This window comes from Crinia signifera, chromosome 8 (assembly GCF_055691185.1).
Source record: "Crinia signifera chromosome 8, ASM5569118v1, whole genome shotgun sequence".
NCBI lineage: Eukaryota > Metazoa > Chordata > Amphibia > Anura > Myobatrachidae > Crinia > Crinia signifera.
The window spans coordinates 60,223,225-60,240,368 of record NC_139224.1 but is presented as its reverse complement, the minus strand read 5'-3'; the positions used below and the strand labels follow the sequence as shown (position 1 = coordinate 60,240,368).

Sequence of the window (17,144 nt, the reverse complement as noted above, 5' to 3'; positions counted from 1 at the left end):
AGCAATGGGTGCTGAGCGATCTCTGCTCTCAGGCGATATGACTAGGGCCCTTATTCTGGTTCACTCACAAAGGCAAATTCCTTCTCAAATAGACAAAACCATGGGCACTGCAAGGGGGGGATTGTAACATGTGCAGAAAGAATTAGAATGAGATGATCAGAAATATCTGCTGCATCCCTCTTCCTATAATTTGTCGTTGGAACTAATAGTTGTGTCATCTGCGAACCCCTGATGAAGTCCCATGTAGTGATGAAATGCGTTGGGAACATTCGTTTGCTACTCTGAAATATTAATAACACACCATTAAACCTTTTAACAGTCTGGATAAACCACCTGTATTGTTTGGAATAAGAGACTTTTATAATAAATGTATATGATTTTTGGACTTTATTTTGCTTGTTTTACAATTCACTACTAGGCTATGTTGATCTAATTACTAAGGTCAAAAAAAGGGCGCCATCGTACAATTGCTATCCATACTTTCCTTTACTTCCCCCATCCAACAGGGGATCTTGTAAGCCAGGCAGCCCGGACGCAGTAACTTTAAAGTTTGTGGTGCGAAACAGGGGTCTGCTCTCGCTCTCTCTCTCTATATATATATATCCCTTGATGAAGTCTCATTGACGAAACGCGTTGGATACTGCCTGCTGACTCCTCCCATAGATAAGTTATGTTTTTATAATAAAAAAAAAAAGATTTAAAAAAAAAAGTTTTTTTTTAAGAAAGATTTCATATATCTCCTTTTTTCCTGCTTTTTATTTAGTGATATCTTATGTAAGCAATTTATAAAGGATCGCATTTTTTACCTTGTATTTTTTCTGTGTAATATACTCTTACTGTGTGTTTCTATTAAATTTGCATAGTGCACTTTCTGTATATATACAATAAATATTCCTTTATGGATAAAAAAACAAGGCTTTTGCACAGGTATTTTTAGTCGCTTACACCTCTATCCATTGCTTTCTATTCTTTGTTATACACCCCTTTCCGAGGTGTTTATTCTTAGAGGATAGCTGACACCTTTTTGAAGTAAGGGAATACCTGTACGTTGTCTTCACCTAACCCACTAAACAGGGTTTTATCAGTTCAGGACACAGGTGGCACCTTATATCTTTTTCTTTGCACTATATATATATATATATATATATCCAAGAGAAAGACCGGCACCCAGGACTTATGATGAGTCCAGAGAGGTAGCTTGCCCTGGTGCCACCCTAAGGGCCTCGCAGCCCGTGAAGACACAGTTGGAGAAAGAAGGGCACTCAGGGACTAGATGCTGGTGAACGTAGGACAAATTTATTGCCTGGTGGTCTACGTTTCGGGGTCTCCCCCGTCATCAGGCAAAACAATATTGTTTTGTCCTGACGATGGGGGAGACCACGAAACGTAGACCACCAGGCAATAAATTTGTCCTACGTTCACCAGCATCTAGTCCCTGAGTGCCCTTCTTTCTCCAACTGTATATATATATATATATATATATATATATGTGTGTGTGTGTGTGTGTGTATAAAAATGCCCAGTACGGATTTGAAAAGGGGGTGTGGACACGCCCCTTTACCATTGACCATGCCCCCTTTACCATTGGCCACCAGCTTTCCAAATGTGTACCGACTTCTATCATTCATATGTTGGAGGGTATGCTCATGTAGGGGGAAGGACAGGAAGTGAGGGGGTCTACGGACAAAGGACAACGGAGAGTTGGTCAGTGTAAGCTGACGAGAGAGAATGGAATACACAGGCTAGTGTCCAGTGGAGAGAGAGCTCATGCCGGGGCCATGGAATGAGACAAATTGTGTTTCACGGTCCCTGGCATTATGGGAAGGAGAGCAGCGAGTGGCTGAATCTATGAAGAGCGAGAGATTCCATATCTACAGTGTTAGATGGGAGCCAGCAGCTTCAGGGAGAGAGAGAGAGAGAGAGAGAGACCGCACTGTGAATGCTGCAGTGTGCAGTGTTGAGTGAAAGGAACAAAGGTGAGCCCCACCTTTAGGAGAACCCTACAAGAGAGGTGAAAAGTGTGAGTGGCTGTAAGTCACGCGCAGGGGTTAAAGTGAGGGGAAACATGGTCTAATGGTGAGGTGGAACATTTTATCCTCCACATTGGCCCTGCACTGTAATTCTCACAGAAAAGCATTTTAGTTTGCAGGGGATCCCAAAAACCCTACAACTGGCCCTGTCTCTGCCTAATGGGGTGAGGGGAGGAGGGGTAATTAGGTGGCATAGAGAATTGAGTTCCCCACCACCTCTGCATGACCACTTTAAGCCCTGGTCACGCGGCATGTTTAAAAGCACTCCATCGAGTAGGTATCCCGATGGGAGGTATCCCGTTTAGATAGACTTAGTAAGAATACCCAGTGAGTAGGGAGAGAACACACCAAAGAGAGTCCCAGTTTGCTGCTGTGGCACTACAAGTCCCAGTACTGGTATCTAATGTACTGCTGTCCCATCGTTGTTTATGCTGCGGGGGGAAGTGCTGGACTGATGCAAATTGATGTAACAATTACAAGTGGATAATGGAGGAGTAAGCAAATGTTATTTCCGTGATAACTCTGTTTGACCTTTAAATAAACTGTGTTTCCTGTTTGTAATGATATAGCCTGGCACTCAATTCTTACTGCACCATACCTGCCTACTTTTGAAAACTCTTTTCAGAGATTATAGTTGGTAATAGAATTTTGCACAGCGCGCCATTGAGGGGATGTGTCATGCTCCACCTAGAGGGCGTATCTAGTTCCATATATGGAGATATTGTGAAAACAAATTGTGAACGTGGCACCTAGAAGCGTGGGTGTGTACTGCTACATCTGAAAGGAATCTTTTAAATAGACTTATATCCAAATGTAGATGAGCCCCAAAGCAGTTAGTAAGAGCTACTATACTTGGTAAAGTGCTGGGAAATGGTGCTGATGACTCAATGTAAATGTATCTGTCTCTCATTCCTATTTTTCACAAAAATGTAACCGTGTAATGTGGGCTAGGTGAAATGAGGGAGATTGCTAGTCTAATGAGGGAGAGAGGGAGATTGCTGTTATTTCAGGCAGTCTCCTGCAGAATGCAGGAGGGTAGGCAACTATGTACTGCACTGCACTGGCACATGCAGCCCACTGCCACAATGTTTCTGTAATTAAACTCCTGATTATTCAGGGCGCCCACTGGTACTTACAGTCAGGGCCACTGACAGGGGGGGGTCTGTGGGGACAAGTGTCCTTGGCCCGGCCACTCTGACAGGAGTAGAGGGCCCGCAGCACCCTCCTGCCTCTTCACTACACAGCTGTTGGCCGCAGCCAGGCCCTACCCTCTGGCCGGCGGCCTCCAATCCCCATCACATCGGCGGGCTGCACTTTGTCTGCAGCCCACCGCACAGCACATCAGCACCTGCCGCCCGCTGCCTGCCTCGGACATTAACTAGGCAGTGCGGTAGGCAGCAGGACAGCTGACAGCAAGGAGCCACCACAGGAAGCCCCAACAATTGCGACATCACGCCACCCGAGGATGAGGAGCCAGAGGACACCCGCCAGCCGAAGGACACCCGCCCCAAATCACAGACCGGGATACCTGGCGGCACCACACAGGGGAGCCAGTGCTGCCTATACAGGGGAGCCAGCGCCGCATCAGGGAGATGCTCCTGTGGCAGTGCTGCTGTGCCCAGCTGTGCTATAATATATATATCACAATCATTTTTTCTTATTGTTTGATTTTTGCGGGGTGGGGGGGGGGTTATCTTGTGGGGCAGCCCTGCTTACAGTATGCCTAACCACAACCAGCTGGAGCAGAGTTGTGGAAAGTATATCAACTGTGACTGCCATAACCAGTACCAGGCGAATGTTACACATACATCACACCTTAGCCGCCAGCTGAGCTGACCTGACCTGACTGCCCTCAGAGAGAGCAGCCCAGAAGTCTGCAACCATGATTTTAAAAAGCAAATACATTTGAGCAGAAAGATATACAGAGACTTGCTCAGGCCTTTTCCCTGCTCTTCCTCACACTAACATCACTAACAACATACATATCCAATGGCTGGCAAAAATGGTGAAAAACACCATGGTGCTTGTTTTTTTTCTATTCAGCTGCTACCAAATCCGTTGCGGTCATATCTACAGGAATTACGGCTGCAACCCCCACCCCTATGAATAATTAGTCAATTGGAAGATTTCAATTAGTTTATCCTGGACCAATAATTACATGTCATTTTTGAGGTGAAAAAAAATCCTCAAATTACCACTAAAGTAAAAAAAAGTACAGTGAGATATCCTGTTATATTTACAATTTTGTTTTCTGGTGCCTGCGACACAGTAAGACGGGGTAATTGCTTTACATAAAGCTGACAATTCTGTCTATCCAGCTTTCTGGTATGTCTCCGAGGACTGTTGCTGAGCGCCTGCCAGTACACTGCTCCATCTCCCCATCATAAATGCTAAGCTTCAGTGATTTTTTTTTTATTTCAAATTAAAAAAAATAAAAAATAAAACAATAACGGTACGGCCACCCGATACTTCCAAGGTATTAAAACATAAAAATAAAATACTTTTTTCCTCATGAAGGTGTCCTTTTATACATACACCTTCTACATTCCTACTTCCTGCCACTGACAGTGCCTCACCACAGTACATTCAGCCTTGTCTTTATTTCTAGCCAAGAGTCTGCTTTTCTATAACATCTTTCAATGATTTAACTCCATGGCGCCTCCAATCTTCCTCCTGTCCTCCCCTATACAGTTACTAGTTGGCATACTGTACTATGCCTCTAAACCATCACATAGTTTTTTATGGTCGATTCATAAATTCTCCAGCTGATGATAATGAGATAGAAGTCTCCATAGAGCTGGAGGCTCAGCCAAGCATTACACTCCTGTAATAAGCCACACACACAGGAAACGGTAACTTGTGACTCTAGTGATGCTGAATTATTAAAGAGAGAACCAGGCAGAGTGAGAGAAAAGCGGAAGTAGTGTAGAGCGGTTATAAAACAGATGATGGGAATAAAACCTGTAAGCAAAATATACAGTAGCTGTGTGATTATGATCAAAAGCATAACAATCAATGATCAACAGCATAAAATGTGGTTACAGATCTGTCCGGGGATTAAAGAGTTACTTAAGAGCCATGATGCTTTAATATATAATAATTGTATGATTAAATAGAGCATAACGTCATCTAAATTGTAAGGTAGGATATTTTGTTAATTAGTGGCACAGAAATACAAGAGGACATTTTGTTTAAAAAGGATATGAAGTGTTATTATACAAAAAACACAGTAAAGTGATGTTGCAGTTATTTAACCCCTGTACTGGTTGACCCTTGACTATTGGAATATATTAACCTTTGAGTGCCAACAGCTCTGGGAGAAATGTGCACAAATTCTGCTAAAAATGCCAGCGTCGCTCACATTTGTTATATAAATTCAACTAAAAAATGTTGCGTAAAAAAAGGTTATATTTCATATATATAGTAAACATTACTGGCATTTATGATGAATAAAAATGATTGCTTGGCAGTTTTCACACCTATTTTGACAAATTCACTTGGCATGCATAGAGTTAAATGAAAAGACTATGCTCTTTGCCTTTCTTGCTTTGCAAAGGTGTAGCAAATCTAGAATGGACCCCTGTGTGAGAGTACGGAATGGGCCCCACTAGAGCTGACACATCAAAAGGTTTGCCAAAACCCTTTATTGGACAAACTTCAGACTATGGGGGATTCTGACTGTAGGAACTTTCAATCGGAAACCCAGGCCGTTTTTGGCCAGCTTGTCTGCAACTCGACTGGCGGCATTCAATATTCTGCCTGCCAAGTGGTGAAAATTGGGCATTTCGGCGAAAAGGCAATGGGTTGCCAAGAAACAGCCGTGAATATGACAATTGACGTCCGTTTCCGACAAAACAAATCCAACTTGTTTTAAAGATTTGTAAAAAATGTTTAAATAACTAATTTGAGTTCACATTTCATCTTCTTATTCATCTCTGTGATGATGGACAATATTGGCAGCCAACATCCCTGCACTTGCCTATTAAATTGACCAAAAATATTTTGAATTGGTCATGGACCACCAATCCAAGGCACCCCTGCAAAGTTCCCAAGGCACCCCAGAGTTCCACAGTTTGCGAACCACTGGCTTAGGGATAGGCTGCGGGAATGGAGGGTAAGACTGTAGGGGGGTCATGCTTAGTGGAAGGGAGGTTAGGGTTAGACTGCATATGAATGGTTGGGGTTAGTATGCCGGAAAAGAGGGTTAGGGTTAGGCTGTGGAGGTAGGTTAGGGATAGACTGTGGGTAGGGAGGGTAAGGGGTAGGCTGTAGGGGGGTCATGGTTAAGCTGTGGAAGGGAGGTTAGGATTAGGTTGCAGAAAGGGAGGGTTAAAATACTTCCCCTAAAAGTGTTGGGATCCTGCCTATCACAATGCTGGGGTTGGTCTTACGACCTTTTGCATTCTAAGTGTCCTAGAACCCGTACCCAACCCATCAAAATATTCAGGCATATCCCAATATTATGGGTCTGCAATTCATATCTACATTTTAGACATGATTGAGATGCAGTAAAAAATATCTACTAACCTCGCTACTATACCATGACAAGCAGAAGAGAATAGAATACACCCAAATATCCATATACAGGCGGTTTGGACAAATTATTCATCCTTCTGAGGAAGCCGCTGAATTTAAAGGCGGGGAAACGCGTAAAGGATACCGGCATCACTATACAGCCTTTTAAAAGCCTTGATTTGACTGCCATTGCACCGGGAGTGAGGACGAGTCTATTTGGCTGCATTGCATAAGCAAGGAATCCGCAGCTGAGACCTGTCTAAATCCACAGCAGGGAGCCATACCTGGAGCTGGGCAAGTTATTAAAATTCCCAAAAGCAATATTATCATTGACTGCAAATTTGGTTAACATCTACTGGATAATGCATGCTAATTAGAGATGGGTCATTCGCGAACGAACCGGATCTTTTGAACGGATCCCATTCAAGAGCGAATGAGCCGCCGATTCCAAAAAGGTGATCCGTTTCAGTTTACAATGCATTTTCCTGATCTCGGTACTGCCACCTGTGGCAGCTGAGATGTACTACCTCTGTAGACTGAGTACAGTGCTGTGACTACAAGTGATAGAAAGATTAGCTGCTGCTGCCAGGGATGGCCATCGGTGCAGACGCCATCGATGGTTGCCATCGATGGTGATTCTGCACCCAGCCATCGATCAGTGTTTTTACTCGGTCATGTATATTCCCCTTTTTTTAAAATGTGAGTCGAGGATCTGTCTAAAAGATCTGTATCTTTCCACTGAGAGATCCGGCGGATCCCGGCTCAGCTTAATGATCCCTTTTGCCCATCTCTACTAATATCTACTAACATCTAGGAGCTGTGAGAGAGCTACCTGTTTTGTTAACTGGACTAACCTGCCTTGTATAGGCTGCTGCAAAAACTAATATTCAGCATACTAACCAATGTTGGGATAATTAACACGTAACATTACCCTTAAAGGGACAGCCCCCCTTTTTTCCCCGATCCCTATCTATATCTGTAATTTTATTTATTTGTATTTTTATTTATGGTTGTTTTATAAAATGTATATTACCGGCCGGTGATTGATGTATAATTAAGTAAATTGAACATTTTTTAAAAATAAAAATTTGATATATATAAATTTACTTGGATCAGCGCTATCTCTATTTTGTCTTTGGTTGTCTATTGGTTTCTAAGGGGTGGAGTATCCCCTTTATAGTGACAGCTGCAGATCCAAGATTGCTATATATTACAGAATTGCGCTCTGACATTCTCTTTTTTCTGGTTTGGACAAAAGCCTAGCAACATTGGGCATTATTTAAAATCATATAGAAAACTTTTTGCCTATATACAGTAAAAAGGAAGTGGAAAATAAATACATATAAGTACAGCTGTTTACTTACTCAGAAATTCATGACCTAAAAAAATATCTTTCGTCTACAGCTTATAACTATTGGTTGAGTCTCCTATACTCAAAAATGCAATATCCCATATATTACAATAGTACAATTTTTTGAGCACGACTGTACTATTGAAGCACTTAGTTTCTGATGGTTCAATGTACACAAACTTTGGCCCTTATTCTGGTTGGTGCGGCCAGAGCCGCACACGGTGCTCCGGCCGCACAAACCAATCCCCGCCCACGAGACGGATCGCCACGGCCGTCCGTACACGGACGGCTGGCGATCCGCATAAAAATGGTGGGGCGTACGCCTCCACCATGGTGGGAGCTGCCCCCTGCATTCGATGGTCGTCGACCATCGAAGGCAGGGCCGCACGCCACAGCAGCTCCCGCAAGCTGAGACCACACGGACAATCGTCCGTGTGATAGCTTGTATGGGGGCTGAGAGCTGACATCCGGCGACGTCAGCTTTCCGCCCCCATCAGTGGCGTCATAGCCTCATTACCATGCATACGCCCCGCGTTTGCATGGGAACGCCCATGAAACGCGGGGCGTATACATAGGGAAATGAGGGTATGAAGCCCCTCACGCCCCTATACGCCCCCTTTGCGGCGGACGAAATACGTCTGCGGCGAATGGGGCTGCACATGCGCAGATTGACCTCTGCGCATGTGCAGACTAAAAACATCGGCGGTACGGCCGCACGCGGGCCGTACCGCACGATGCAGAATAAGGGCCTTTGTTCCATACACAATTATCTTTAGGCTATATGTATGAAGAGTATATGAAACAAAAATGCATTACAGATTTAGATTTTGGCTTGGGTGTGTCTAGGTGACTGAGCACAACTGGCAAAATATGTATCTAGCGCCCCTTCCCCCTCCACCACCATCACATATTGGTGCCCAGTGCTAGCATGAGCACTGCCCCCCTATCATTATAAAAAGGGACAGGATACAAAAAAGTGGGACTGTCTTGGCCTGAAGCATCAAGGCCACACAAAAGTACACCCAATTCAAATGAGGCCACACAATAGTGGCCTTTAATCACATTACACCCAGGGCCAGATTAATAATGGGTCTGATGGAGCTACAGCTCCAGGCCCACTCTCTTTCCAACGAGCCCAACCCTGCGTTGCTAGCCCCCCGGGAACTGGAGATACCACCAGGCAAAGCTTGAACACCCATAGGATAACATGGGACCCGCTAATTCTGACCCCCACCCAGTTCCATCAGCTGCCAGTTCCCCCTCTGGCATCACAGAAGCTCGAGCTTGATTCAAACCCAAATCGCGGGGCCTTCAATCTGATACCAGTCTGGTCCAAGTGGGTTCATTGGTTCCAGAGATATTGCGGGTAAACTGATTTTTTTCATTTCTGAAATGTCATTTCATGTTGTTTGAGGGCAGATTTCTCTGGAAGCAAATGGCCCAGTTTCACAGGACCAAAATCATTTGAAGCCCACTCAAAAGTTCTTCAATATGATATCGGTCTCATGTAAATGGATCAGTTGGTTCCGAAGATATAGCTGGTTGGTTAAAGGTGGGAGGGGGGGTAGTTTTCTCTCTTTCCCCTTACACCAGAAAATGCAGGGACTACGCTGGTGTAAAAGGGGTAAGCCCGGGAACGTCCCTGCATGTTCCTGGGACCATATTTCTGAGTAAGTCCGGGCATTTTCTGGTGTGAAAGGGATATTATTTCAAATAGCCGGGACCTGCAGTGCTCTGAATACAGCCGGGCAGCCCCCTGCTCTCTTCCTGGCTGTCAATGGCTGTCATTTCTGCCCAGCGGTGGCTGTCCCCCAGTTACCATTAACATGTACTCCCCCTTGGCAATGAGCATGTAATACCACATGGCAACGAGCATGCAACCCCTGGCAATGAGCATGTAGGTAAGCAGCACTTATATAGCATAATTTTTAATAGGCATTATGTTGTTTTGCATAATACGTAATGGACATTATGGTGTGTGGCTTAACATGTAATGGGTATCATGGTGTCAATTTTTAATGCGCACCTTTTGCACGCAATGCCCCGTTTATGAAGCATATTGTGTATTTTGGCTCAATCCATGTGGCAAAATGTGAATTTTGACTCAATCCATGTGCCATAGTGTGAATTTTGGCTCAGTCGGTGTGAATTTTGGCTCAATCCATGTGGCATAATGTGTAAGAGGCAAGTACAGTATAAGGGGTTACTATTGTGTTGCATGATTTGTATAAGGGGTACAGTATATGGTGTGGTAAACCTAGGTGACCAAGGTGCTGAAATGTTGTTTACCAAGTTTTGGCTTTCAGTATTTTTTTTATGACTTAAGTGCCGCCTCACCCCGCAAGTATCTTAGGACATCAGCGTCCTGTGGGTGCACCTTTGGAGGGCACCGCCAGTATATCTCCCTGCATTTTTCCTATGCCAGCCCCCTGCCTTTTCCAGGGATATATATAATTAGTTGAAAGTATTTACACAAATAGAGACGCACCCATGAGCAGACCACACAAACAGAACACTGGTCACGCCCCCCACATGATTAGGTGCTGGCCACAATCCCTATTATTGCGCATAATAGGCCCTTGATAATTTTCAGCTCCAGGCCCATTTAGACCTTAATCTGGCACCGATTACACCCCACAGTAGTGTCCCTTATTCACATTATACCACACAGTATCACCATTTATACACAATTTGCCACACAATATTTCCCCTTCTATACATTATACACAGTAGAAACCCTTATACACATTTTGTCTGTCAATATAATTCCTTATACACATTACACCAAACAGTAGTACCCTTTATACATATTGCACTGCACAGTGACCCTTATTACTAATATACTATGCACTAGTACCCCTTATACATAATAGTACCCCTTTTACACATTAAGCCACACAATAGAACCCCTTATTCACATAACAGGCTCCGTGGGTCACAGTTCTGCACAGAGAACACCATTGGGAGATCCAACCCCTGGCACCCCTGTCGACTGTCATCCTTGCCAATGAGCAGTTACACCCCTGGACTTGGGTCCCATATCTTATCATGGTATATCTATACCTATTGGAATCCTGGCAGTCTGGATTCCGGCATTACAATTTATGTCCCGATGCCAGCAAGGTCTCCTAGCAGTAGTTTGTATTCTGAGAGCATCCCATCTAGAGGCAAGGGCATCTGGGTGAGGTTTAGCCAGGGTTTGAAGTGGTCATGCAGGGGTGGGGGAACTCATTTCTCTTTTCCACCTAATTACTCCACCTCCCCTCCCCCATTAGACAGAGACAGGGAAAGTGATAGGGTTTTTGACACCCCCCTGCATGCTAGAACGGTTTTCTGTGAGAATGACTGTGCAGGGCCAATGTGGAGGTTAAAATGTTCCACCTCACCATTAGAGGTGGTGGAACTCAGTTCTACCCCGTTCCCTATCACTTTAACCCCTGGGTTTAGCACACATCCCAGATGTGTGTGACTATGCTCCTATAATTTGCCAAGTTACTCTCTAGTCCCAGATCTGGACAATCTGTTGGAGGCCCTTTACTTAAATATATACTGTAATTGAATGGAAGAGTCGGATGCAGCCAGAAAAAAAAGTATTGCAAACAACTGAAACACTCCATTGGTACAGTAAGTGGATTGAATGGAGTTGATGGAAATTAAAAAAATAGTTATTTCTCATTACAATATTTAGGAAAGAATAAACTATATTAATAATGCCCAATGCATTATACGATTTCCACATCACTTCTTATGTACCCCCGAGACAAAATGTTTTCAGGATTTCTTTGATCTTGCACTGGTGAATTTGGATGTTTGTTTGCTCAATATTTATCCCACAGGAGGAAATCCGGATAACATGACCTGTTGCGGCTACTGGAGAACTGAAATCAAAAACCACTGATTTAAATCAACGTTTCTGCTAAAGAGGAAATATATTTCAATGGTGAGAAATATGTAAAGGCTTTCTTGTAGGGGCTGCTGAGAGATGTAGTTGTCCCAGATGCAACGGGGGCACATGAGATGTTGCTATGGGCAACTACTCAGACCCTGTCTATTCTCTTCTAGAGGATGTTAAATCAATTAGTAAATTTCCCCCTTAATGTCTATACAAAAACGCTGCATCTCATTTTCCTCCTGCAATTTAATAGCAAAACCCTGCTGCTGCATGAAAAACCCTATGCAGGGTTTTAAAATGCCCCACCCTCAATTGAATCCCCCCCATAATGTGGGAGAAGTCATGTTCTAGCTTCTTTCATGGACTGAAAAATATAAATTTCTGTCTATTTTACAAAATACTGAAGCAGTGGCTCTCGCTGCCTATGTCTACAGAGAGATCTTGCTGTAGGCAAATTGCTCCTTACATACAACTGCAACATCTGCCAAAAGAGAACGACACTCCATTAATAAGGAAACTGACGTGGCGAGACCTTATGTCAGAGACCATTGTATTAAAGCCATGCAGTACTTTATGGGAAGTGAAAATAAAATGTTAGGGCAAAGCTAAAGGAGAGATAAGTCACATACACCAACCCTCCTGGGGTTTACATGGACATCAATGACATTTTTTTTTTAAGCTGGAAGTAAAAAGTTCAGTTAAACACAGTGGGGGAAATGTACTAAGATGTGTATTCTACTTCACATGTAATGTTGCTATGGGAAACCACATGAAATACACATCTTAGTAAATTTCCCCCAGTATATCATAGTGTATCCAACCAGGGATTAATAGCACTTAATTTATTCTTTATGGTCAATGCCTTTTAATTTTATTTTCAGAGGAGATAGCCTTTCATTTAATTTCCTCCAGAGCCATAATGCACACTGCCTTATTGGAGGTGACCGTACGCAACATGTGTTCTGTAGACTTCAATGGGTCTTGAATTGTAGCTGAATATAATAACAAAAAAACACAGAACAAGTTGCTAATAACATACTGTACAGCTGTGCACTAAAGCACATTCATGTGACAGTCACCGTGGATCCTATCAGAGAAAAAATATTCTAAAATCACATTTTGTCTTTCTATGTTTATGTTTCTTGACATCTAAACTATTCATCTAATTCTGAGATTCACTCAAAATGTTGACCTACTGTACCTGCTGCCTTCTAACACTCTATCCAATCATTTAATATTTGTCTACCCATAAAATGGCTGATAATGGGGATTTATCATCAAACCCGCCAAGGGGTGACACCAAAGTGCTTATTTTCTTCAGTGACAGTAGCCGGTAGCTGAACTGTGACTTTAAATCCACCTCACCGGGTAGTACCATTATGAGTGATGCCAAATTTAACAGGTTCACCAATTTAACCAGTATGGGCTCACCAATGGGGTTTGGACTTTTGTGGGTCATAAACATCCTTTTCCTTTTCTCCCTTATTTCACATTCGAAGTCTCCTGAGACTCTCCCTGATGCATCATTGGGGATACAGTCTTTGTTCTGTGATCATATAGCTATAGCTGAATTTGGGCTAGGGATGGCCATCAAATATCAGTGATTCTGAAGACTATTACCATCGATTGGGAAGAACCCGATGGTTTTTCACCATTGATGATGTAAAACAACTGATTTAGGTTTCTTTTCCCTCTAAAGTGTTGGACCACAGAGGAGTGTATTCAATCACTTTTGTGAGCTGTGGCAGGGAGCAGTGCTGACTGCTCGCTGTCACAGCTCACACGGTCACTATTCAACTGATCCCCTGCACACTCCGTTTCCACCTTGCTAGGTGTTTGTAGTGACGGGGAAACGGTGTGTGTGGCCACTACAACAGCTAGGCTCATGGCTAAATGCAGTGGGCTCTGCTGTTTGGGGGAAACCTCACCGTCATATGACAGCGAGGGTTCCCCCGGAACGTAGAATGCGGTGAGCGGCTGGTGCAGGGGTTAAATGGCAAGGATCGCTTGTTTTTAGCGATCCCCACTGTTTAACCCCCTTGCCGGCCCACTGCCTACCTCTGCCCCTGACACTCCCATGAAGCCTGCCCCTTGACTATGATTCACCTGCAACTCAGTGAATAGTAAAGTAGGGGTGACCAGAAATGGGAGAAACCCACAATAACTCCCTTGTAGATGGGTTCACACCATGAATGTAAACATCAATGGTGACAATCGATGATTAACCACTGATGGCCATCTCAGATTGGTTCACTGGAATGCTCTGATGTAGGGGAACTGCTGTGACACACCAGCTAGTGGTGCCCCTTGTAACATGCCTTATGTTCTTAGTAAATCCAGCACTGCTGACCAGACATCACTCAGTCTCAGTCATTTGGAGTTTTGGTGATTAGGCTGCATCACGTAGTGGATAAGCAGTGTGGAAAACCAATGACCAAACATATATGCAGATTGATTATTGCTCACTTATTTCAACCAGACAGTACAAATCTAATTGGCTGCAACTAGATATAAATTAAAAATCGATTGATCCCAGAACACTTAGTAAATTTAACCCATACCCAGGATAATACTGAGAAATGAGAGCTGACCAGTATTAGCAGCATTTCATACTCCACAGTCTTCTTCTTTTCTCCTGTGTGTGTGTGTTCATATTGTACAGAATGGTTTTCCTGCAACCCGCTGCTTCTTTACCTCTGCGTAAGAGGGCTGTATATTAGAATGAAAATGCTCTGCATCATTTCACTCAATTGATTCTCCTGGTTGTAATGGAAAGAAAATTGTGTTCCTTTGAAAGCGGAAGTCCCTCCTTAGGAGAATAAAGATTGAGAAGAAGTGCTAATGAGACAGCACAGAGTGCGTGCTGGAGGGAGGCCGGAAATGGGATGTAGAATTCATTATATTGATTCATGCATAATGTACAGACATGCACCAGATAACAGCAGCTTGGAATTGACATAAAACCCAGATCCAGCCAGATAAAGATAGAATCATACAATGGAAATCTATGTTATGCCTGCTTCAATGAAACTCAGCATAAAAATAACTCAGTAACTATAATTGGCAGGCATTAAGTGTGGAAGATAATATTCCCCTTGTGTCATTTACATTACGTTATATAACACATGTGCATAGTAAACAATAGCTGTTAGGGAGCTCTTTCTAAATACTGTCAGTTATTGAGATCAGTTTGACAAGTCTATAATAGAATGTGTATGGGGTATACGATCGTAGGCTTGTCACAATGTCTATATGTATATCTGTATTAATTGGGGGTCCAGAGAAAGTGAAATATGTGAATGATCTATTACTTTCGAAGCCTACCTGTTGCATCCCCCTTTAGTAACATAGGTATTATACTTGGTGGCTTATGTGTGCACATTGTTCTTTGTGTCTGATCACTGTGTGTTTATTACTGTGTCTTTTGGGTCAAGGTGATAATACATCGTAGCTCCGATGGAAATAACAATAGAAACATTTCATGTTAATGTCTGTTAGAAACATATGGAAGCACAATAAAGATGTCTGGATTGCTGCTGTCGTCTGCATGTCTCACTTGGATACTAGAATTGTCAATGAAAGAATTCATTAGGGGCTGTAAACTTCATTGTGTCCTATTGTCTATTATACATAATATACCATTAAGCATTATTCCCCTTATTCTGTCTTACCAGATCGTAAAACTATATTTCCCAGCTTTAATAATTGAAATAACCATATGTATCAACTTTAATAATTGAAATGACCACATGTATCATCTGACAATTCGAACAATATTTAGAATTGTGAACACAAGAAAAATAATGGAGTATCTTTTGTCCCTTTGCAGGAAATGTGATGATGTAATAAAACACTATTACAAAGTTCATATATACGAAATAAAAAACAATACTATATGCTCAATACATTGCCTATATATAGTGTTTAATGGGGTTGGTTGTATATATATATATATTTCATTGCTGATAAGAATTCACAATGAACATCACTATCTACATCAATATTTAATTAATTCGATTATTGAGATGGATTAACTCATATGTCTGTAATATGTGTCTAAAATAAATGACTTCATACACTGTCATACATCACTGGGCATACTTTTCAATATTTAGATTTCATATTTATTTCAATTATACATGTAACATAGACAATTGTCTCATGTTTTTTTTTTCCTATTGAAACGTGTAGTTAAGCAAGCCCGCCTCAATTAAACCTAATGTCTATAATTAAATCTCCACCCAAGTCCCAGGAGTCACCCCATAGCCCATGTCTGTATTGTTAGCCCTAAATGGGACCCATGTGGATTTCTGCTCACCTCAATCTTTTCAATGCGATCCTTCAGTGTCCTGACCGCCTCCTCCAGCTCCTGCACCGCTTGGGGGGAATCCAGGGGCAGATCTCCCATGGCTCCTTCTTTGGGTCCCCATCCGTCAGCTCCTTCCTGATATCCCTTGTCTAGGCTGTTCTCGCAGCGGCTGAGCTTTCCTGTCAGCTCCCTGATGGCCTCCTGATCGGTGAGGATCTGCTTTTTCTGCTGCAGCACAGTCTGCCTCAGCTGTTCTGCTGTGTTCTGCAAAGATAGCACCTCTTCTCCCGCAGCCTGTGGGGAATCTCTCTGTACATCTGATGGGCACTCCATGGCCAGAGGTGTGCACAAGAGCCTGCTGAAGCTTGGAGGAGCCTGGCTCTTGGATCCGGAGAGCTCCAGAAACGAATCCTTGGATCCATACAACGTCTTAACACCATGGAGAGCTCCTAAGCTCTTCTCCACTGGAGTAGCCGGAGCCGACTCATTTTCAGCACCAAGGACAGGTGCCTTGGCTGCTGGGTGGACACTGGCTATGATGCATATGATGGCACCAAGGAATGCAAGCATTCCTGCCACCAGTAAAACAGCCAGAAACTTCAGGGTGACAGCTACAGTGGGACACTCTAACAGAGAAAAGAGATGCCGAGCCCTTAAGTTGGAGGAGTTGCCTTGGTAAGGATGAAGACGCTATTCCCCTGGCTGCAGTGTGCTTGTGCTTCAGATGGATAGAATTGTGCAGCTCCCAGATCAAACTCTGCTCTCTCCAGTGCTCAGCCGTTGCTTGGTCTCTGACTTAGAAAGGGAGGAGATGGCTAGACGTCATATCTCCCTCCCCCTCTTCATTTTTATTCCCCTAGTGAGCTAGCACTGCTTGCTTTAACCCTTCACTGCTCTGTCTGCAATGTAAATATGTCATAGTATCCCGACTAAATACAATAACTGACAAATATGTTGCTTTGTGACAGTATAGTAAGATAAACATGCATATTTACTAATATAACTTATACAAAGAGAGGAGGGCATATATAACATATATCATACAAT

At 43.1% G+C, this 17,144-nt stretch overlaps 1 protein-coding gene across 1 annotated transcript in view; it reads right to left on the bottom strand.

Moving 5' to 3' along the window:
- The window catches only part of NPTXR (neuronal pentraxin receptor), a 36,516-nt gene extending 19,616 nt beyond the window's left edge, over positions 1-16,900 (bottom strand). The window contains exon 1 of the mRNA XM_083156522.1: positions 16,107-16,900. Within this exon, the coding sequence (XP_083012648.1) occupies positions 16,107-16,667 (561 nt within the window). The 5' untranslated portion in view covers positions 16,668-16,900. The remainder of the gene's footprint in view (positions 1-16,106) is intronic.
- Positions 16,901-17,144: the final 244 nt, after the last annotated feature.